This window comes from Pistacia vera, unplaced genomic scaffold (assembly GCF_008641045.1).
Source record: "Pistacia vera cultivar Batoury unplaced genomic scaffold, PisVer_v2 Contig30, whole genome shotgun sequence".
Lineage (NCBI taxonomy): Eukaryota > Viridiplantae > Streptophyta > Magnoliopsida > Sapindales > Anacardiaceae > Pistacia > Pistacia vera.
Genome location: NW_022196113.1, coordinates 299896 through 323079, shown reverse-complemented (window position 1 = coordinate 323079; position 23184 = coordinate 299896). Strand labels below are relative to the sequence as shown.

Here is a 23184-nt window from a genome sequence, read left to right as displayed (position 1 = left end):
TTAATTACTTTTAGTCCTCTTAAGTTTATTAATTTAATTAAACACCCCTAGAGAAAAAGTTTAAAAATTAACAAAAACACTTCCACCCACCCATAGTTGCCAGATTCTGGCAACCACCATCAGTGGTTGTTGGAATCTGTCACAATGACGTAGAAACGATCGGAACTGGCTGGTAATTCGCCAATCTGGCCTTTTCTGATAAAATCCACAGTAGATCTGGCTGTCGTTGATGGTCAATGACGATCAAATCTTGGCCATCATTGACCAACAACGACGGTCATATCTTTGGACATCGCTGACGGCCAAATCTGGCCTTTTGCGACTGTTGAAGACTAGATCTAGCCTTTTCCGGCCAGATCCGTGGTGGATCTGGCCGGAAAAGGCCATGTCGAAGCACGACAGGCCAAATCCGACCGTTTTGCGTCGTAATGCCATTTTTTGGCCAGATTCGGGCGTTGGTGGCCAGATTCGGGCACTGTGGATGGGTGGGGATGTTTTTGTCATTTTACAAAATTTTTATACATTGGGGTGTTTAGTTAAATTAGCAAACTTACGAGGTTTTTTTTAATAATTTTTAAATTTTACCTTGTAATACTCACCCTATTCAATTATCTAATATTATTTTTAAAATCTCATCCAAAATAACAAAACAAACACACCCTTAAAAACTCAACCTTTGGAATGCATTATGTTTGAAATTTAATAATTTCCTTGTCCCTTGTTGGGCTTGCCTACGACCATGAGGATCGGCCCGTTCAAGATTGAAATCTTGGGTCCAGTCCAGGTAGAAAAAACAATCTAGAACATTGTATTAAATTTTAATTTATAGTTTTATATATTTTCTTCTACTGTTACAAAAAGAATCAAACGGTCAGAGTAAGAAGTAAAGTGTCATACGCAAGTGATATGTCCTTACATTTGTATCATCGTCAATAAATAGTTTAGTGCATGTTACGGAGCGTGGGCTGATTCATAATTATTGGTAAAGGACAAGACCTCTTTTCCACGTGATGGTTCGCATGAGATGAGAATGAATCATCAAACGCTAAAACACAGTGAGGCAAAGTAATACTATAACACTGCCAACGCGCACTCTACGAGCGTGGACTTTATCACTTGACTCAGTTTAACTTTAAGCAAATCATAAGTACACTATGTTTACAAGTAATAACAGACAATTAAACACATGTCATTGTTCATATTTAATACATAATAAAATATGTGTAGATAAGATTCGTTATGTGAATAATGTACTATATGTCTATATCACATGTCCACATCTATTCAAGCGAAATATTTATTTGACTTTAAGGACAAGACTATTTTAGTTTACCTATTACTTTGTTATTTTCTTCATTAAAGTCTAATACTTTAATATGATGTATAATTGAGTTTATAAACTTTATTGAATGCATCTATAATTTATGTTATCTTTTTTTATTTATTATGTCTTACTCTACTTGAAATTAGTTCTTGACATTTAAATTTTTATTGGAACATAACAAATTTGAAGAATTAATATCTTACTATAAATTTTAGGATATGATATTTGAGAAAATAATAAATGTAATATTATTCAAATATTAATAGATATAAGATGTCTTGGGTCCTAATCCTCTTAAACTATTTCCATATGGTAAATAATAATTCCCACTTGCTTAATCATTCCATAGTAAAAGTTATATAACTCTAATAACAACACTCACATATCACATCTTTTTATACATTTAAAACATTTAGAAAGTAGGTTAACTCAAATATTGTGTCTAAAGACAAAATTATATTTGAAACGTATAATCGAATAAAGTCATGTGATCATACACACTATCAGAGTTTCCCCACTCCCCTTGCCTGTATGACTATCAACTTCTAGGGAAGCGCCACTCGGCCTAGAGACAGCCACGTTCACCCTAGTCGGTATATCGATAGGAACGCCCCACCTTCGGGCATCATCACCATGGTCGGGGCATTCTATAATCATCCCCAACCTCTGCATCGGCCATCGGCCCTACCGAACCATTGGATCCTGACCCATTGTACTCACCACTCTGCATCGGCCATCGGCCCCACTCGAACGTTGGATCCTAATCCACATCGAACAATCTACCCATTGCCCCAGGTGACCGAGCTCTCCAATTTGGAACCTACTCCCTCTTATAACCTAGCACCGATTAATCTTACTCACCCTACACGATCGACCTACTCCCTTCCAGAACCTAGCACCGATTGATCTTACTCGCCCCGCACGACCGACCTACTCCCTCTCCAGAACTTAGCACTGTTGATCCTACTCGACCGAAAATACCAATCGACTCCATATTCAAAACATAGCCGCTGAGCCACTCACCTTAATCACCAACAAGTCGGTCTTAAAGACCGATCGACCCCAAAGGAAAATCAGACTTCAAACCCCAACCGGACACTACACTCGACTCGATCAAGTAGACTGAGACGAGTCAAATGAGAAACTTAAACAAATTGACTCCATCTTCTAGAAACCCAGAAAAGCCACCGTGAATCCAGAATTTTCTATCACCGACAAAAAATTTTTGGCACCTTCTCTGTGACCCAAATTTCAAACCTTTTCGAAAACCAAAACACTACAACTCCAAAAAAACTTCCAAAACTTCCCAAAAATCTACCAAACCCACAAAATCCGTTCAATCTCTCCAAACAACACTGCAAAAGAAACGAAGAAAAAAAAACCAAATAGAAAAGCAGAAAGGAACGAGTTTTTACCGTAGAAGTGGCCAAAATCCGCAATCCTTCAAAGCTGTGAAGAGAACCCAATACCCGAAGAAAAAATGCGAAGTGAAAGAGAAAGAAAGGAGAAGATGAAACGATCGATCACCCCACAGGTTTTATCAGCGAAAATGTGTTGATTAACACATGGCGGCCTACGATGGTTATCGAGAACGCATATTTGATTTTCCCACCCAAATGCAAAAGACTCCTTGACCGTACACGTGTGGCAAGGTAACCATTCGTTCAGCTCACCCTACGAGTGGAGTCACCGTTGGAATTATTGATGCCCAACCTCGGTTCTCCGCCTCATACAGGACATTGCTCAGCGAAACATGAGCTCCCCAACTCGGTCATCCCGACCGGGAGAGCAAGTTCTCCCGATCTGAGTCAGACATACTCCCGTCCACTGGATTAAACCAACAAGCCTACGACACCACCAAGTTGATCCTATCATATACCGGTCGATGGGAAGTACTGACCGGGCATGTTTTCAAGGTTTGCTCCACACACGTTAACCCAGTCCGCTACACCGAGCCAGGTCACTTCTAGGGGACAAACTCACACAGCTATTCGTCCCTACACAGTGAACGAACACTGTCAGGGAGGATTCGCACACCTTCTACCTCGGGTGGGCAGACCGCGAGTGAGTGGATTTCGTGCACTTTCAAACTCCCCTCGACCGATACATCGGACGAGTCCAACAGGGCTGACTAACTTCTTCACTCAGGCGGGCGCACTGAAGTGTGCATGACTATGTTTCACTTTGCATGGTACACCGGCATACCAAACTCCCTGCCGACAGCAAGGGCTTACATCATTTGTTCCAGGGAACGAGAATCAGCACATTCATAAACCAGCTGGTAGGCCACGAAGGCCGACCAGATGCGTCTCCAGGCAATGTCTATCTCTAAGCTAAGCACTCCTTAACTCAGAGAGTGGGGGGGAAAACTGTTAGGGCCAAAAAATGTCCGGCTCAGGTACGCCGGAAGACGAAGACACCTTCAACAAAGCTAAAAAGCTCAGGCCAATTCCGATGGGGCCCAACTCGGAGTTCCGCAAATGAGGCCTGTCTGGCGCTCCTTCCCATCCTCACCATCTGGATCCAAGCTTTCTGATCTTAGGACACCTTCTGGACTTTCGATCAACTTGGAACCCACAGTTGCTACGAACGACAGTACTACTTGAACCTACTAACGAAGTCAAGGGCTTTCCAATTCATCTAAGGTTGTATCTAGGCATATTGGGACTCATTTCCTATGAAGATAGGGAAGCCAAAGGCTCCACTCTTGAGAAGACCACCGCTGCAAGGACTCCAGTCCTACCAGGTTTCGAAGAACGTGCAGTCGCTATTTAAGCAGAGGTCAGCCCTTCACAAAGGACGGAGACATTACACCTCAGAACCTGAAGTTCACTTAAGAACTTCGCATTACAGTCGTGTCACAGTCCCCGACTAGACTTCCGGTAACCTTTCCTCTCCCTAACCCTCACTAACTAGCCTCACCAGCCTTGCTGACTTGAGTGTCGGAGTGCATACGACAAACACTACCCCTGTGTTTTCGTCTGCTTCATGCTTAGTTTCTCAGGATGCAGGTGCAGCAGATCGCTAGTGGCCTTAACCTCACGAGACAGTCCCTCTTTTCGTAAAGGTAGATTTTTGCATCTACAAAACTCAAAATGTCTTAATCAATTAAAATTAGGCTCATCCAGATATAAGACCGAAAAACAACAAAATCTTAATCTTTTGTTAAATTATAATTTTCATGTCTTTAAACATAAAAAGTAAGAAGCTTTAAGAGGAAGTATTTGTTGGGTGGTGAAAAAGTGTTTAAATTAGAGACATTTCCTTAGTTAATGGAGTTTGGATTTTATGTTGCACATGATCAACAAAAATCTTATATATCTCCTTTATTTCGTAAGAAAATTATATTATATATATTTCTGATATATTCCATATTATGATCTCGAAGTGTATAAACAATCTTAATTTAAGTTGATTTTTAAATAGAAAAATGTCCTAATACATTATTTATATATTATCTTTTAAAAAAATCTAGATTTGTATTCTTGAATTTATTCAAACATTACATGTTAGCTTATTTTAAAGCTCAGTTACCTCAATTCATTTTCCTCGCATTTTTTTTTTTTTTAAATGTAAAGTTCATTTCTCTTAAAATGAAAACAGTTAACAATAAAATGAAAAAAAAAAAAAAAAAGATTTTTGAGTTGTGTTGAGTTGTGTGTTGTAAGGTTCTTTTTTTTTTTTTAGTTAAGTATTTTACTTCTATCTTGTTTTATTAAATAACCTTGATAAAACCGTGCCCTAAAATATTAATATTTCTAATAGTTCAGAAAGATAGAATTTCGTCTAAATTTCGTCTAAGTAAATGATTTTTCACCCAAATAATAACTTAATAACAATTTTTCGGCCACAGACTTTTTAAATATCACTTTATTACCAAATTATATTCTGTTTCTGTTCGGTATCGTTGCGACCCTACACCACCACTATTTTCTTCTCTAATCATCACTCACCAAAAACCTCAAATCGTACTCCCACCAACCTGTCAATCATCAGCAATCAAATGATTAGGTTACGTAGATGTCTCTCCAAGTCAAATTTTGATCAATCCTAACCACCAAAGACTATCGACCTTCCCTCTTCAAAAGCACAAAAACCTGGATGGAGTTTGCTCTTTGTTTGTTATCGGAATATAAATTTCAGTAATAAATGGTATTTTAAAAGTTTGTGAGTAGGAAAATGTCATTAAACTATTATTTGGATGGGAAAAAGTCATCAACTCTTCGTCTATTCTACAAATGCTTGTAATTATTTTTAAGCATTCTTGAGAAACCGATAAAAAGACTGTTTGCAGGAAATATTAGTTTCTTCTTCAGATTCCAGATCGATCGACCAAAACGTAAACCTAAAAATATAAACAAAGACCCACAGTTAATCTATTAACATTATTTAAGTACATCTGAAAATAAGGCATCCTCTGTTTATAGTTATAGATTTTGATAAAATCTCCAACCAAAAAGGGAGTTAACAGAACACAAATAATATTAGATTTCCATGAATCAAGAGAAGTAATTACATTCTTTTCATCTTCAGTTCTTGCTATATAGTAGCTAATTCATTCATATTATATATAGTAGTATTTACATCCAAAATTAATTTTATGCAAACATCTCTTCCCTCTTCGTCGTAAATGACAATAGCCTATCGCTTAAAACCTCACACTCCAGCTTGTAGTTCTTTCCACCTAAATAATCCCAAATAAGCAAATAAAAAATTTAAGTATACATATATAAATAAGACACAAATTATATAGCTAATAATTAATAAATAATAAACACACCTGAAGATGTAAATTGTAAAAGACTCTTCCTCCAAAGGATTCCAACGAAGAAGCATTCATAAGAAGAAGACCATCCTCCTGTAAACTAAACAAGGTCCAGATAATGGGCATTTATGTAGCTTACATGTAGAAATCTGGATCACAACTTCGCTATCGTTTAGCCGACTTGCTGAAAGGGAGATAAAGAGTTTGCAGCAAAGTTTTTCTTTGCTTTTCTTGATGAATAAGATCCCCTTGTCTCGATATCCTGACAAAAGCTCTTCCTTCTTTTGAATCAGTCTTTCCATTTGCTGTTGGAGTTCTGGTATGTACTTCAGCACTTGTGAAACTGTTGCGGGAATGCTAATTCCTCTGTAACAACATCAATTAAAGGTTATGTGTCAATAACAAAGTTCAATATAATAAGGTACGTTTCTTTGGATTGAATTAAAGTTTGTTTCATCTCCAGAGCCCACTTAGAGTGAATATTTGAATATTTTTATGTAATCAAAGTAGATGAATAATGTATATTGGAGCGATAGATAAAATCATTACCAGAAAAATGAGTTTTTCTAATTTTTTTTTTTTTCATTTAAAAATAAGTGAATATTGGGTATAGGGATCATAGATCCAATAGGAAACATTTGGAGGAAATTAATGTGATGAAAACGAAAGAGGCTTACGGTTTGATCTGAAGCAGGCAGTAATGAACGGAGAGATGAATAAAAGCGTTGATTTTTACGACGATCACGCTCGCTGGCATTGTGGTAGAGCTTCTTAGCCATGGATGGGTCTCCGCTATTTTCCGTAAATGATGCAGAGCGATCAAGCTGATGTAGTTGATGCTGAGGGGGGAGAAAAATAAGGGATCGAGTCAATAGTATCAGTGTCTCTATACATGTAGTTCTGTTGCTGGCTTATTATTTCTCCAAGGGCCACCCAAAACTTGGTAAAAATGGAGATATGCACACATTTTATGCTTCGTATTTCGATCTTTAACCAAGTTCGATTAGAAGGTGATGACCAGGATAAGTATATATATATAAAATCCCGCCATTTTTAATATTAATTAATTTTTCAAAAATCTTCTTATAAAAAACAATGATAATGACATTATTCTACCACAAAAAATATTAATTTGATACATCTAGCTTCTGTCTAGAGGAAAACAAGAAAATAAAACCATACATTTAATATTTTCACTTTATTATTATTTCTTAATCCATTTTATATATACTCTTTATCTTTTATTCATTTAATATATCAAGCATATAATTGGTTTATATGACTTGTTTTCTTGAAAAAAAAAAAATTAAGAAACTTATAAATTCGGAAAAGTGCAAATTCAATTGAAAGTTAGAAATAATAAAAGAAAGGATAAAAATATACCTAAGAATTAACACATATTTTATTGATCAAACTCGTTCCATATATATTATTTTAGAGTTGTGATGTAGAAAATAAAAAAAAATCAAATTAATAGCAAAAGAATATTCTAGATGAGTTGTGCATAAAATAATTTTGTGTTTACTTAGTAATTTTTATAAAAGATAGAAAGTAATTGAAAAGAAAAATAATAATTAGGGTTTGTAAGATAAAACGTGCGAGACAGACCAATAGCATCACTTGTGTTATACCCGGGAAAATAAAAGGCTGACATGAGAAAGTCACGTGAAGGGTGACCTGCCCGTTAGAGCAACACGCACACGTCAGACCTGCCAAATGATATGGCGTCACACGCGTCCATTTCCCTGCAATAAGTCGTGCGAAGTCAGCTTGGGAAAGGGGGAAATGGGACATAAAGCCGGATTATATCCTGACAATCACACCAAACCATGGATTTAATGGATTACAGCGTCAGTTTGATATAAAATGAAGAAGAACCCTTCGTTAAGGGATCGGCCATTTTCATACTGAAAAAACACTCTCTCTCTCCCTGTAAAAACATTTGCTTTTCCAACCTTTTGTAAGTCAGTCCCAGTTGCGACCTGACCCACTCTAATATTAATACAAATCATTAGACGTAGGACTTGCTACCTTAGCATCCAAACCACTTAAAAAATCCCCTTTGCATTCATTTGCTTATATATTCATTTCACGTGTATTTAACAGCCAATCAACGTTACGCAGGTGAGAGATTCGTTGGTGCAAAAAATGGCATCAACAACTTGTAATATATATGATGCAGTAAGATTATCTCATATAAATTTTTCTATAAAGAACATAAACCGTTAATATAACAATTAATAAAGTCAATAAATATAAAATTTTAATTTATTTTCAATAAAAATTTCCTACTTGTATTTCACAAAGAAATATTTTTATTTTCCAATTTGAACTAAAATTAAAATGTGATTTGGATTTATTTCTTCTAACCTAATTTATTAATCTAGATATTACTGCATATTATATGATTTGGCATATTTGTAACGCAAATTTAATATTGATTTGGTGAATTCAATGGCTTAAAAATTGGGCTGAAATTGACAAATAGCAAACTTAACTCTCTTTCAAGTCTATTAGGATTATATTTAATTTAATTGAACGAAAAAAGAATTACAACATTAAAGAAAACAATATCATCATACATACACAAGCAATATGTACAAGTTTTTCTCCCCATCTAATGTGGTTGCTATTGTAAATTCATAACCCAATTCTACGAATAACTTATCATCGTTAAATTTAATTAGATAAATGTTAAACAACAACAATTTCTCTATTCTTAAAAACTCACTCAGAAGATTTAAACCAATGACTTACCTGCTTCATAAGTTAGAAGATTTTTCTTTTTTTCTGATATCTGGTATGGATTCCAATAAAATACAAAAACTATTTACTTGCACATTACATACAAAATATGAAGTTTGGTAGTTTATGTTTGTGCCGTCTAAGCTAGTCGGTGTGAACATAAATATATGCGTATCTTCTCTTTATTAATAAGATATTCTGAATTGATAATTAATAATATCTTTTTCAGTTGTTTACCCAGTCCAGTCTCCAGTCTACTTGGTGGAAGTATGATCAAGGAATGAAATAAAAGTTTACTGTATAACACTTGGGTTTCATTAACACGCGAGATTTGTGATTTTGACAGGAATAATTACAATATTTTCATAGCTCATAGCATGTTTAATTAAACGTTAAATCATACTGTAAATTGTTACAATATAAACTTGTATAGTTTAGCATGTACATTAAAAAATACCATTTGTTGTTTGATTGAGGGTATAATTCGTAAGTTAATGAATTGTATGAATTATTTGTCCTTAAATAAAATTATGCATTTGGGAAAATTGTGATTATTACGTTGGCTATGCATGTCTAATTCATAAATGCAGTCCTTGTCTTCTTTATCCTTTATATTTAAACAACCTAAGAACATAAAAATATCATTCTTTACTCATATTGATAAGAAGCTTAAGTCACAAAGCAATGAGTTTATATGAAATGATTTTAAATCAACAGCCAAATAGGTATTTCCTGGTAATAGGGTTGTATTGTGATTGTGAAATTTGAAGTTGGACATTTTAAACGACTCTTTTCTGCATAAAATTAAAAGATTAAATTGATAAAAGTGTGGAAGTTGAGACCTCTTGCTTTGAACTAAGTGACTCCAATTTGACTTTAGTTAATTATGACATAATTTGATAAATAATAAACTAAAGTAATAAAAATGGTGTTGAGATCCTGAATGATGTAGATTCCCAGGCCATCGCTGTCTTTCATATTTAAGAATTTGACATCCATTCCCAAGAATTAGGTGTTTCTACATGGAGAAAAGGCTGTGACCTTATCCTTTACCCATATCAGTTTTTATATTTTTCTTCCACTTTCGGCGTTTTAATTAATTGTATGAAAGAGAGTTTGGTTTACAGAGGGTGGACGTATAAGTGCGTGTGTGGGCATGCCATGCAGAAGTTGCTCGTGCTTTAGCTGCCACGTCACGTGGGAAGCACACATCCTTCTTCTTCGCCATTCCCTACCATGCGAAATACTTAAAACTACTTTTATAATCGTTTGATTGTATCACTGTGGAGAATAGAAAATAATTTCTTTCTTTTTCTTTTTTTCCAACAAAACACTAATAACGTCAACTGAAAGTTGACCAGAATAATTCAATATGAACCATAAAAGTTTCTTTGTTAATTATAATAATTAGTTACCAAAAAACTCAGTTGACATTTTGTCTCATATATTACAAGTTTTAAGTATCAATATCTACTGATAGAAATTTAAAAAAAATATATAAATACAAACTTTAAGACGACGGATTCAAGAAACTAATTATATCAATTTGTATTATATGGTCAATGCATTTCGAATAGTTAAAATATAATCTCTCTTCCTAGTTAATTACTTATGATGTCATTAACTAAATTTAATCTTATTATTTAGTATGCTTTACTAATTATGAGTTACTTGCTCTATAATTTATGCAAAAAATTGAGTTTATATTTATTTTCAATAAAATAGATGGTGATATTTATTGGATGTTTTATGTGTTTAATAGTATAATTGCTGGATAATAAGAGGTATGAGTATTTGTCTATATTAGCGTTGTAGGTAGTGAGATTGGGTGGCCATGCGAACTAATATTTTGTTTTATTTTTACATGTAGTGGTAAATTAATTTAATTATTTCGGTGTTTAATTCTTAGTTCATGTATTTATTTTTATTATAGATATAAATTCTGGGAATTTATTATAAGCAAATATTTTCCAACTCACTTATTTATTAATAGCCCCGATGTAATAAAATAAGTGAAAATGCAACCCAATAAAGCCTTAGCTAAATAAACTTCTCTGCTCTGTTTTTTTTTTTTTTTTTAAACTGATAAAGTTAAGATTTATTAATAAAAAACGGGGAGGTTACCACCATTTTTATAATCATAATAAACCCTCATTTTATGAAAAAAAAAAATGGTGGGGCTAATGATAAAATAATGGAGTTAAAAAAAAAAAAATTACTTGTCTTTACAAAAAATGGTGAGTTTAGTGATAAATGGATTCTTGGCTATAGAATATTGATGCAGTTTGCTTATGATGGGGCGATCTTGGTTTTTGAAATAATATTCAAATAAAGAATCTATGATAAATGAAATTAAGGGATAAATTTGTTGGAACACAGCCTTAATTATGTTGATAGAAATTCGCACTAACCTAAGAGAATCGATTGACCTTAATAGAATTGAAAAGGATGTGTGCTGATTTAAGATAAACCAGCAATTGAAAGTAAAATGTGTAATAATGTAAAGAATACAAAGGATTTTAAAGTGGTTCGGCAAGTTAGAAATTGAGCCTACGTTCATTGTTGTTATTGCGTTTGTGGCTTACAATGAAATACAGTCTGCCTAGAATAAGTTGCTAATCCCTCTTTTATCATTTGGAGGGTTTTTATACAAGTTTGTAATAATGGAAGAGAAAATTTGGGATTGAACATAGATGTTTTGCAATCCCGTGATCTTCGTGATTGTGCGTTGCCAGTAGTAGTGTTGATCTTATCCTTTCGAAATATCGAGATTGCAGTTATATTTGATTTCGTTGAACAGTTGTTTGGATTATAATGTGGCAAGTTTTACTTAGGTCGAGCTTACTCTGAATCGAACTGATTTAGATGAATTGTTTGGGTTTTGAAGTACTATCTTTTTGAGAGTTCCAAGATCTGCAAGCTTTATGGCAAACAACACACAACAATTCAATTTCAAAATTAATAATATTTCAAGCCCAAGAAAAAATCAATACTATTCCAATGTTTAATTTATAGTTTTTAATAATCTAAACTTAGATTTCTACTGGAGGAAACAGCTAAATTTCTTTTTCTCTCTTTTTAGCCTTAAATTGGTTTCAAATTCTGCATTGGACCCAAGGAAAGCTTGGGCTTGGACCAGACCCATAAGAGTATTTCATAGGCCAGTAGACTAGAAAAATATTTCAATGTTAGTTTATTGGAGGAACACATCCTACAAAACCTTTGAAATCCATTTTGGCCCCTCTAGATTTTGGTCTGCTATCATAAAATATTCTGATTCGAGAGAGGACGCTTGTTTATTTGTTAATTTTTTTTTCACTATTTAAGTAATTATCAATTGACATAAAGACGAATGAAATTTCATCTCTCAATTTGTATACTTTCTATGTTTGTCTCATCATTTGTCAATTCGACAATTCATTCTGTAAACTTTCTATAGGTATTCAATTCTATGTTTATAAAGCTATAAAAAAAAAAATGAAAAATACAATAAAATAAAAATGGTACTTTATAATTGAAAAGTTTGAAAAAGATTTCTGATTGATAAGTTTACACCTTCGATCGGCCCAGACCAATTCATTAGTATTACACCTTCGATCGGCCTAGACTGATTCATAAGTTTATACCTTCGATCGGTCTGGACCAATTCATAAGTTTATACCTTCGATTGGCCAAGACCGATTCATAAGCTTACACCTCCGATCGGCCTAGACCGATTCATAAGTCTGCACCTTCGATCGGCCCAGACCGATTCATAAGTTTGCACATTCGATCGACTCAGACCGATTTATCGATTCACACTTTCAATTGGCTCAAACCGATTTATAGATTTACATCTTTAGTCGGCCCAGACCGAATGAAAGACTTGTACCTCCGATAGGCCTAACCCACTAGACTGTCCACACAACTCAACCACTTGGCCTCGTCAAAATCACAGCACAAGCAGTCGGTTCAATCCCTAATAAATCTACAAACAAACAAGCAATCAACTCATTTATCCACAAGGAAAGCGGCAAAATAGAATCACAGGTATAATATAAAAGAGCCTCAAGCAGCTAAAATACCAAGTACAAAAGTAAGGCACACACACCAGGGAAAGGCATCGCAAGCCCCAAAAATATATGAGCAACAATAAAGCTAAGTATCATCGGTGTGAGTTGTCTCACCCATCTCTGACTTAATCACCCTGTTATCGACCCCAACACTCACCCCTGCAGCCTGGTCGCCCATATCCTCTGTAACCTATTACCCCAGCTGGCTAGCAAGGTCGAACACTTGCTCATCGACTCGCTCCTCCGTAAACCCAGCTACCTCCTCTTCTATCATCTCCCACATGAGTTGGATGTCCTCATCCGGGTTCCAGTGAGAGGTGTTCCTGACCTTGTACTCGAGCATGAGCTCTCCTCTGGCCCTAATGATGGCGTTATTAGCAATGCTCAGGCACTGCTCCCTTAGGGACTTGACCTCCATAGTCTTCTCAGCTAGCTCTCTCCTCAGCCGCTCCAACTCACTCTTGGCCTCCTTCAGACGCTACTGGCTCTCCCGCTCGACTTTCTGAGCCGCCGCTTCCTTCTGACACAGATTAGCATTGGATTTCGTTACATCCTGAATCCTCTTTTCTTGCGACATGATGGATTTCCTCAAGTGTAGGCTGCTGGTGAATGCTTGCATAACAAAACAACTTGGTCAGTATACGACCATAATAAACATGGTAAAGTAAAACTCCAACTCATACTTGGAAAGCACGGGAAACCCCCCAGTTAGTGGCCGCGATCGCACCCATCTGGTTCAAACGAGTCTCGTCCGCTGGGAACAGGAATGAGTCAGCCAACTGGCTTATGAAAGCCACGTCTGAGTAGGTCTATGCAGAAGCTAGGATGTTAAAGGTGATCCTATCTGTCTCCTCATCCAAGACTACGGTCTTGGATGACCCAGCTACAGTCTTGGATGACCCAGCTCCTGTCGTAGGCTGACGACTTGGTAGGTTTTCCACCACATCCTCCGCTCTCCTCTCCTCCCTGACCAATGACTCCCTTTTCCACTTCTCGCGACACCTCACAATGGACTCGCTCGTACTTGGGACAGTTAGCTTCTTCATTAGCTTTTCTGCAAACGCAAACTCTGCAACAGTTAGTGGGTTCAGCCTCGACTTACCATACAAGGTATGATTGCAGTATCGAGTTAGCAGCACACTCCAAGTTTACTTCAGTGAAGGGAAGGGGATACCTCGTTGGATCGCTCCTACTCTGGCCCAAAGATGACTTGTCCTGAGATTAGCTTCCTCCAACACCACATGTCAATCCCTCTGTGCTTTGGGAATGGCTAGAACGTTCTAGGTTTGCACGTCCAAGCTGTCCCCACTTTGCCTGGCTCGGTTGAATTCAATTTCTACAAAGAAAAAACACAATAAGATTTAGTAATCAAAATTCAAAGTAAAAATAAAGTTTCTCACCAGTAGCTCGCTAAGTGCCTGAAATCTCGCCTTGGCCTCTCTCCCCAAAGACCATATCACCTCTTACAAAAAAGTATCGATCCTTCTAATTCTTATCACTCCACCGGAAGTCAGTCACGAGGTGAGCCTGGTCGTGCCTAAGTTTTATCAGGTATCGACCTTTTTCCCTGTCGTTCTCCTTTAATAAATACAAGTACAACAACTTGTGCAGCCTAAACATCACATGATGCCGCACACAAAGGTCCTCCAGAGCCATCAGTAACCTCCATCCGTTCGGCATAAGTTGGGATGGAGCGATCATGAAATGGTTAAGGACCTCCCATAGAAGGCGAGGGATGGGGAGCCTCAACCCATCATGGAACCATTTCTCGTAGGCGCTCACCTAGCCCTTCGCTTCCCAATCGAGCCTCTTATACGATCGTGACACCCTGATCTCGACTGAATCCGAAATGTGATACATCGTCTGAATCCGCCACACATCATTATCCTTCAGTGAGGGCGGGTAATCCTAGCTCAAGATGCCACCACCGGGCCGGCTCGGTTCGTCCTTAGGGTCACTACTAATGGAGGGTGAACTCCCAGAATCATCCACACTATCAGAGTCTTCCCCACTCCCCCCTCTGCCTGTATGACTCATCACCTTCTAGGGAAGCGCCACTCGGCCTAGAGACAGCCACGTTCACCCTAGTCGGTATATCGATAGGAACGCCCCCACCTTCGGGCATCATCACCATGGTCGGGGCATTCTTATACTCATCCCCAACCTCTGCATCGGCCATCGGCCCTACTCGAACCATTGGATCCTGACCCATTGTACTCATCCCCAACCTCTGCATCGGCCATCGGCCCCACTCGAACCGTTGGATCCTAATCCAAACATCGAACAATCTACCCACTTGCCCCAGGTGACCGAGCTCTCCAATTTGGAACCTACTCCCTCTTTATAACCTAGCACCGATTAATCTTTACTCACCCTACACGATCGACCTACTCCCTCTCCAGAACCTAGCACCGATTGATCTTTACTCGCCCCGCACGACCGACCTACTCCCTCTCCAGAACTTAGCACTGTTTGATCCCTACTCGACCGAAACTACCAATCGACTCCATATTCAAAACATAGCCGCCTGATGCCACTCACCCTTAATCACCAACAAGTCGGTCTTAAAGACCGATCGACCCAAAAGGAATATCAGACTTCAAACCCCAACCGGACACTACACTCGACTCGATCAAGTAGACTGAGACGAGTCAAATGAGAAACTTAAACAAATTGACTCCATCTTCTAGAAACCCAGAAAAGCCACCGTGAATCCAGAATTTTCTATCACCGACAAAAAAATTTTTGGCACCTTCTCTGTTGACCCAAATTTCAAACCTTTTCGAAAACCAAAACACTACAACTCCTAAAAAAACTTCCAAAACTTCCCAAAAATCTACCAAACCCACAAAATCCGTTCAATCTCTCCAAACAACACTGCAGAAACGAAGAAAACAAGAAACCAAATAGAAAATAGCAGAAAGGAACGAGTTTTTTACCGTAGAAGTGGCCAAAATCCCGCAATCCTTCAAAGCTGTGAAGAGAACCCAATACCCGAAGAAAAAATGCGAAGTGAAAGAGAAAGAAAGGAGAAGATGAAACGATCGATCACCCCACAGGTTTTATCAGCGAAAATGTGTTAGAATTAACACATGGCGGCCTACGATTGGTTATCGAGAACCGCATATTTTGATTTTCCCACCCAAATGCAAAAGACTCCTTGACCGTACACGTGTGGCAAGGTAACCATTCGTTCAGCTCACCCTACCGAGTGGAGTCACCGTTGGAATTATTGACTGCCCAACCTCGGTTCTCCAGCCTCATACAGGACATTGCTCAGCGAAACATGAGCTCCCCAACTCGGTCATCCCGACCGAGAGAGCAAGTTTCCCCGATCTGAGTCAGACATACTCCCGTCCACTTGGATTAAACCAACAAGCCTACGACACCACCAAGTTGATCCTATCATATACCGGTCGATGGGAAGTACTGACCGGGCATGTTTTCAAGGTTTGCTCACACACACGTTAACCCAGTCCGCTACACCGAGCCAGGTCACTTCTAGGGGACAACTCACACAGCTATTCGTCCCTACACAGTGAACGAACACTGTCATGGGAGGATTCGCACACCTTCTACCTCGGGTGGGCAGACCGCGAGTGAGTGGATTTCGTGCACTTTCAAACTCCCCCTCGACTCGATACATCGGACGAGTCCAACAGGGCTGACTAACTTCTTCACTCAGTCGGGCGCACTGAACGTGTGCATGACTATGTTTCACTTTGCATGGTACACCGGCATACCAAACTCCCTGCCGACAGCAAGGGCTTACATCATTTGTTCCAGGGAACAGAGAATCAGCACATTCATAAACTCAGCTGGTAGGCCACGAAGGCCGACCAGATGCGTCTCCAGGCAATGTCTACTCTCTAAGCTAAGCACTCCTTAACTCAGAGAGTGGGGGGAAAACTGTTAGGGCCAAAAAATGTCTCGGCTCAGGTACGCCGGAAGACGAAGACACCTTCAACAAAGCTAAAAAGCTCAGGCCTAATTCCGATGGGGCCCAACTCGGAGTTCCGCAAATGAGGCCTGTCTGGCGCTCCTTCCCAGTCCTCACCATCTGGATCCAAGCTTTCTGATCTTAGGACACCTTCTGGACTTTCGATCAACTTGGAACCCACAGTTGCCTACGAACGACAGTACTACTTGAACTCTACTAACGAAGTCAAGGGCTATCCCAATTCATCTAAGGTTCGTATCCTAGGCATATTGGGACTCATTTTCCTATGAAGATAGGGAAGCCAAAGGCTCCACTCTTTGAGAAGACCACCGCTGCAAGGACTCCCAGTCCTACCAGGTTTCGAAGAACGTGCAGTCGCTATTTAAGCAGAGGTCAGCCCTCTCACAAAGGACGGAGACATTACACCTTCAGACCCTGAAGTTCCCACTTAAGAACTTCGCATTACAGTCGTAGTCACAGTCCCCGACTAGACTTCCGGTAACCTTTCCTCTCCCTAACCCTCACTAAACTAGCCTCACTCAGCCTTGCTGACTTGAGTGTCGGAGTGCATACGACAAACACTACCCCTGTGTTTTCCGTCTGCTTCATGCTTAGTTTCTCACGTATGCAGGTGCAGCAGATCGCTAGTGGCCTTAACCTCACGAGATCAGTCCCTCTTTTCGTAAAGGTAGATTTTTGCATCTACAAAACTCAAAATGTCTTAATCAATTAAAATTAGGCTCATCCAGATATAAGACCGAAAAACAAACAAGTCCTTAATCTTTTGTAAATAATAATTTTCATGTCTTTAAACATAAAAAGTAAGAAGCTTTAAGAGGAAGTATTTGTTGGGTGGTGAAAAAGTGTTTAAATTAAGAGACATTTCCTTATGTTAATGGAGTTTGGATTTTATGTTGCACTGATCAACAAAAATTTCCTTCTATATCTCTCCTTTATTTTCGTAAGAAAATTATATTCATATATATTTCTGATATATTTCCATATTTATGATCTCGAAGTGTATAAACATATCTTAATTTAAGTTGATTTTAAAATAGAAAAATGTCCCTTAATTACATTATTTATATATTATCTTTTAAAAAAAATCTAGATTTGTATTTCTTGAATTTATTCAAACATTTACATGTTAGTTTATTTTAAAGCTCAGTTACCTCAATTCATTTTCCTCGCATTTATTATTATTATTATTTTTAAACGTAAAGTTCATTTTCTCTTAAAATGAAAACAGTTAGGATAAAATTGAAAAAAAAAGGTTTTTGAGTTGTGTTGTTGTAATTTTTTTTTTTTTTTAGTTCAAGTATTTTAGTTCAATCTTATTTTATTAAAATAACCTTAATAAAACCGTGCCCTAAAATATTAATATTTTCTAATAGTTCAAAAAGATAGAATTCCATCTCAGTAAACGACTTTTTCTCACTCAAATAATAACTTAATATCATTTTTTTATCCATATACTTTTAAAATATCATTTTATTATCAAAATTATATTCTGTTTCTGATTTAGGTATCGTTGCTACCCCACACTACCACTATTTTCTTTTCTAATCATCACTCACCAAAACCCCTCAAACTATACTCCCATCGACCCCGCCAATCATCGGCAATCAAACGATTAGGTTTGCATAACCACCCCTCCCAAGTCAAATTTTGATCAATCTCAACCACCAAAAGACTCATTGACCTTCCCTCTTCAAAAACCCTAACAACTTGGACGGAGTTTGCTCTTTGTTCGTTGTCGAAATATAAATTTCGGTAATAAAATGGTATTTTAAAAGTTTATGAATGGGAAAATGTCATTAAGCTATTATTTAGATTGGAAAAAGTCGTTAACTCTTCCCTCTATTCTACAAATGCTTGTCATTATTTTTAAGCATTTCTTGAGAAACCGATAAAAAGACTGTTTGCAGGAAATTATTAGTTCTCTTCTTCAGATTCCAGATCGATCGACCAAAACGTAAACCTAAAAATATAAACAAAGACCCACAGTTAATCTTATTAACATTATTTAAGTACATCTGAAAATAAGGCATCCTCTGTTTATAGTTATTAGATTTTGATAAAATCTCCAACCAAAAAGTGAGTTAACAGAACACAATAATATTAGATTTCCATGAATCAAGAGAAGTAATTACATCTTCACATTGTTCTTTTCATCTTCAGTTCTTGCTATATAGTAGCTAATTCATTCATATATATATATAGTAGTATTTACATCCAAAATTAATTTTATGCAAACATCTCTTCCCTCTTCTCGTATAATGACAATAGCCTATCGCTTAAAACCTCACACTCCAGCTTGTAGCTTCTTTCCACCTAAATAATCCAAAATAAGCAAATAAAAAATTTAAGTATACATATATAAATAAGACACAATTATTATATAGCTAATAATTAATAAATAAAAAAACACACCTGAAGATGTAAATTGTAAAAGACTCTTCCTTCAAAGGATTCAAACGAAGAAGCATTCATAAGAAGAAGACCATCCTCCTGTAAACTAAACAAGAGTCCAGATAATGGGCATTTATGTAGCTTACATGTAGAAATCTGGATCACAACTTCGCTATCGTTTAGCCGACTTGCTGAAATGGAAGATAAAGAGTTTGCAGCAAAGTTTTTTCTTTGCTTTTCTTGATGAATAAGATCCCCTTGTCTCGATATCCTTGACAAAAGCTCTTCCTTCTTTTGAATCAGTCTTTCCACTTGCTGTTGGAGTTCTGGTATGTACTTTAGCACTCGTGAAACTGTGGCGGGAATGCTTAATTTCTTCTGTAACAATCATCAATTAAAGGTTCTGTGTCAATAACAAAGTTCAATATAATTAAGGTACGTTTCTTTTGGATTGAATTAAAGTTTGTTTCATCTCCAGAGCCCCACTTAGAGTGAATATTTGAATATTTTTATTGTAATCAAAGTAGATGCATAAATGTATATTGGAGCGATAGATAAAATCATTACCAGAAAAATGAGTTTTTCTAATTATTATTATTATTATTTTTTTCTGTTGCTGTTTAAAAATAAGTGAATATTGGGTATAGGGATCATAGATCCAATAGGAAACATTTGGAGGAAATTAATGTGATGAAAACGAAAGGAAGGCTTACTGTTTGATCTGAAGCAGGCAGTAATGAACGGAGAGATGAATAAAGACTGTTGATCTTTTTACGACGATCACGCTCGCTGGCATTGTGGTAGAGCTTCTTAGCCATGGATGGGTCTCCGCTATTTTCCGTAAATGATGCAGAGCGATCAAGCTGATGTAGTTGATGCTGAGGTGGAGAAAAATAAGGGATCGAGTCAATAGTATCAGTGTCTCTATACATGTAGTTCTGTTGCTGGCTTATTATTTCTTCCAAGGGCCACCCAAAACTTGGTAAAAATGGAGATAATGCACACATTTTTAATATGCTTCGTATTTCGATCTTCTAACCAAGTTCGATTAGAAGGTGATGACCAGGATAAGTATATATATATAAAATCCCGCCATTTTTTAATTATTAATTAATTTTTCAAAAATCTTCTTTATAAAAACAATGATAATGACATTATATCTACCACAAAATTAATATTAATTTGATACATCTAGCTTCTGTCATAGAGGAAAACAAGAAAATAACCCATACATTTAATATTTTCACTATTTATATTATATTTTCTTAATCCTTATTTTATATATACTCTTTATCTTTTTTCTTCATTTAATATATCAAGCATATAATTGGTTTATATGACTTGTTTTCTTGAAAAAAAAAAAATTAAGAAACTTATAAATTCTGGAAAAGTGCAAATTCAATTGAAAGTTAGAAATAATAAAAGAAAGGATAAAAATATACCTAAAGAATTTAACACATATTTTATTGATCAAACTCGTTTCATATATATTATTTTAGAGTTGTGATGTAGAAAATAAAATAAAAAATTCAAATTAATAGCAAAAGAATTATTCTAGATGAGTTGTGCATAAAATAATTTTGTGTCTTACTTAGTAATTTTTATAAAAGATAGAAATGTAATTGAAAAAAAACTATAATTAGGGTTTGGTAAGATAAAACGTGCGAGACGACCAATAGCATCACTTTGTTTATACCCGGGAAAATAAAAGGCTGACATGAGAAAGTCACGTGAAGGGTGACCTGCTCCCGTTAGAGAACACGCACGTCAGACCTGCCAATGATATGGAGCTCACACGCGTCCATTTCCCTGCATAAGTCGTCGAGAGTCAGCTTGGGAAAGGGAAAATGGGACATAAAGCCGGATTATATCCTGACAATCACACCAAACCATGGATTTAATGATGATTACACGCTTCAGTTTGATATAAAATGAAGAAGACCCCTCGTTAAGGGGTTCGGCCATTTTCATACTGAAAAACACTCCCTCTCTCTCTCTCCTGTAAACACATTTGCTTTTCCAACTCTTTTGTAAGTCAGTCCGCAGTTGCGACCTGACCCACCTAATATTATACAAATCATTGACGTAGGACTTGCTACCTTAGCATCCACCACCCTTAAAAATCCCCTTTGCATTCATTCGCTTTATATATTCCATTTTCACGTGATTTAACAGCCAATCACGTTACGCAGGTGAAATCGTTGGTGCAAAAAATGAGCATCAACAACTTGTATATATATGAGCAGTAAGATTATCTCATATAAATTTTTTTTCTATAAGAACATAAACCGTTAATATAACATTAATAAAAGTCAATAAATTATAAATTTAATTTATTTTCAATAATAAATTTCCTATTGTATTTCACAAAGAAATATTTTTATTTTTCACATTTGAACTAAAATTAAAATGTGATTTGGATTTATTTTCTCTAACCTAATTTTTATTAATCTATGATATTACTGCATATTATATTTTGGCATTATTTGTAACGCAAATTTAAATTATTGATTTGGTTGAATTCAAGGCTTAAAACTTGGGCTGAAATTGACAAATAGCAAACTTTAACTTCTCTTTCAAGTCTATTAGGATTATATTTAATTTATATTGAACGAAAAAAGAATTTACAACATTAAAGAAACACATATCAATCTACATACCACAAGCAAATGTACAAGTTTTTCTCTCCCATCTAATGGTTGCTATTGTTAATTCATAACCCAATTCTACGAATAACTTATCATCGTTAAATTTTAATTAGTAAATGTTAAACAACACAATTTCTCTATTCTTCAAAAACTCACTCAGAAGATTTAAACCAATGACTTACCTGCTTCATAATGTTAGAAGATTTTTCTTTTTTTCTGATATCTGGTATTGGATTCCAATAAATACAAAACTTATTTACTTGCACATTACAATACAAATATGAAGTTTGGTAGTTATGTTTGCCGTCTAAGCTAGTCGGTGTGAACTAATCATATGCGTATCTTCTCTTTATTAATAGATTTCGATTGATATTAATAATATCTTTTGTCAGTTTTACCCAGTCCAGTCATCTACTTTGCGTGGAGTATGATCAAGGAATGAAATAAAAGTTTACTGTATAACCTTGGTGTTTCATTAACACGCGAGATTTGTGATTTTGACAGGAATAATTACATTTTTCATAGCTCATAGCATGTTTAATTAAACTGTTAAATCATACTGTAAATTGTACAATATTAAATCTTGTATAGTTTAGCATTGTACATTAAAAATATACCATTTGTTGTTTGATTGAGGGTATAATTGTAAGTTAATGAATTGTAGAATATATTTGTCCTTTAATAAAACTTATGCATTTGGGAAAATTGTGATTATTACTTTGGCTATCATGTCTAAATTCATAAATGCAGTCCTTGTCTTCTTTATCCTTTATATTTAAACAACCAAAGAATCATAAAATATCATCTTTACTCATATTGATAAGAAGCTTAAGTTCCACAAGCAATGATGTTTATATGAAATGATTTTAATCACAGCCAATAGGTTTCCCGTAATAGGGTGTATTGTGATTGTAAATGAAGTTGGACATTTTAACGACTCTTTCTGCAAAATAAAAGATTAAATTGATAAAGTGTGGAAGTTGAACCTCTGCTTTTGAACTAAGTGACTCCAATTTGACTTTATTAATTATGACATAATTTTGATAAATAATAAACTAAAGTAATTAAAATGGTGTTGAATCATGAATGATGTAGATTCCCAGGCCATCGCGGTCTTTCTATTTAAGAATTTGACATCCAATTCCCAAGAATTAGGTTTTCTACATGGAGAAAAGGCTGTGACTTATCCTTTACCCATATCAGTTTTGTTAATTTTTCTTCCACTTTCGGCGTTTTAATTAATTGTATGAAAGAGAGTTTGGTTTACAGAGGGTGGACGTATAAGTGCGTGTGTTGGG

General features: G+C 36.1%; 1 protein-coding gene and 1 pseudogene across 1 annotated transcript; both read right to left on the bottom strand.

Annotated features, from left to right (window-relative positions):
* Positions 1 to 5922: 5922 nt before the first annotated feature.
* Positions 5923 to 13304, bottom strand: LOC116135489 (annotated as a pseudogene).
* A 5693-nt stretch (positions 13305 to 18997) lies between these two features.
* On the bottom strand, positions 18998 to 20269 carry LOC116135467 (transcription factor ORG2-like). Its single transcript, XM_031421185.1, has 3 exons — positions 19952 to 20269; positions 19260 to 19616; positions 18998 to 19160 (listed from the first exon to the last, which is right to left on the bottom strand). Exons 1-3 carry the CDS (start codon positions 20243 to 20245, stop codon positions 19074 to 19076), a joined length of 738 nt encoding a protein of 245 aa, XP_031277045.1. The 5' UTR covers positions 20246 to 20269; the 3' UTR covers positions 18998 to 19073.
* Positions 20270 to 23184: the final 2915 nt, after the last annotated feature.

Coding starts and splice junctions, on each gene's coding strand:
- LOC116135467 (XM_031421185.1), bottom strand. CDS start 20,245: ATGTGTGCATTATCTCCATTTTTACCAAGTTTTGGGTGGCCCTTGGAA. Junction 19,617..19,951: donor TGCCTGCTTCAGATCAAACA/GTAAGCCTTCCT, acceptor TGATTGTTACAG/AAGAAATTAAGCATTCCCGC. Junction 19,161..19,259: donor TTTACAATTTACATCTTCAG/GTGTGTTTTTTT, acceptor TGGATTATTTAG/GTGGAAAGAAGCTACAAGCT.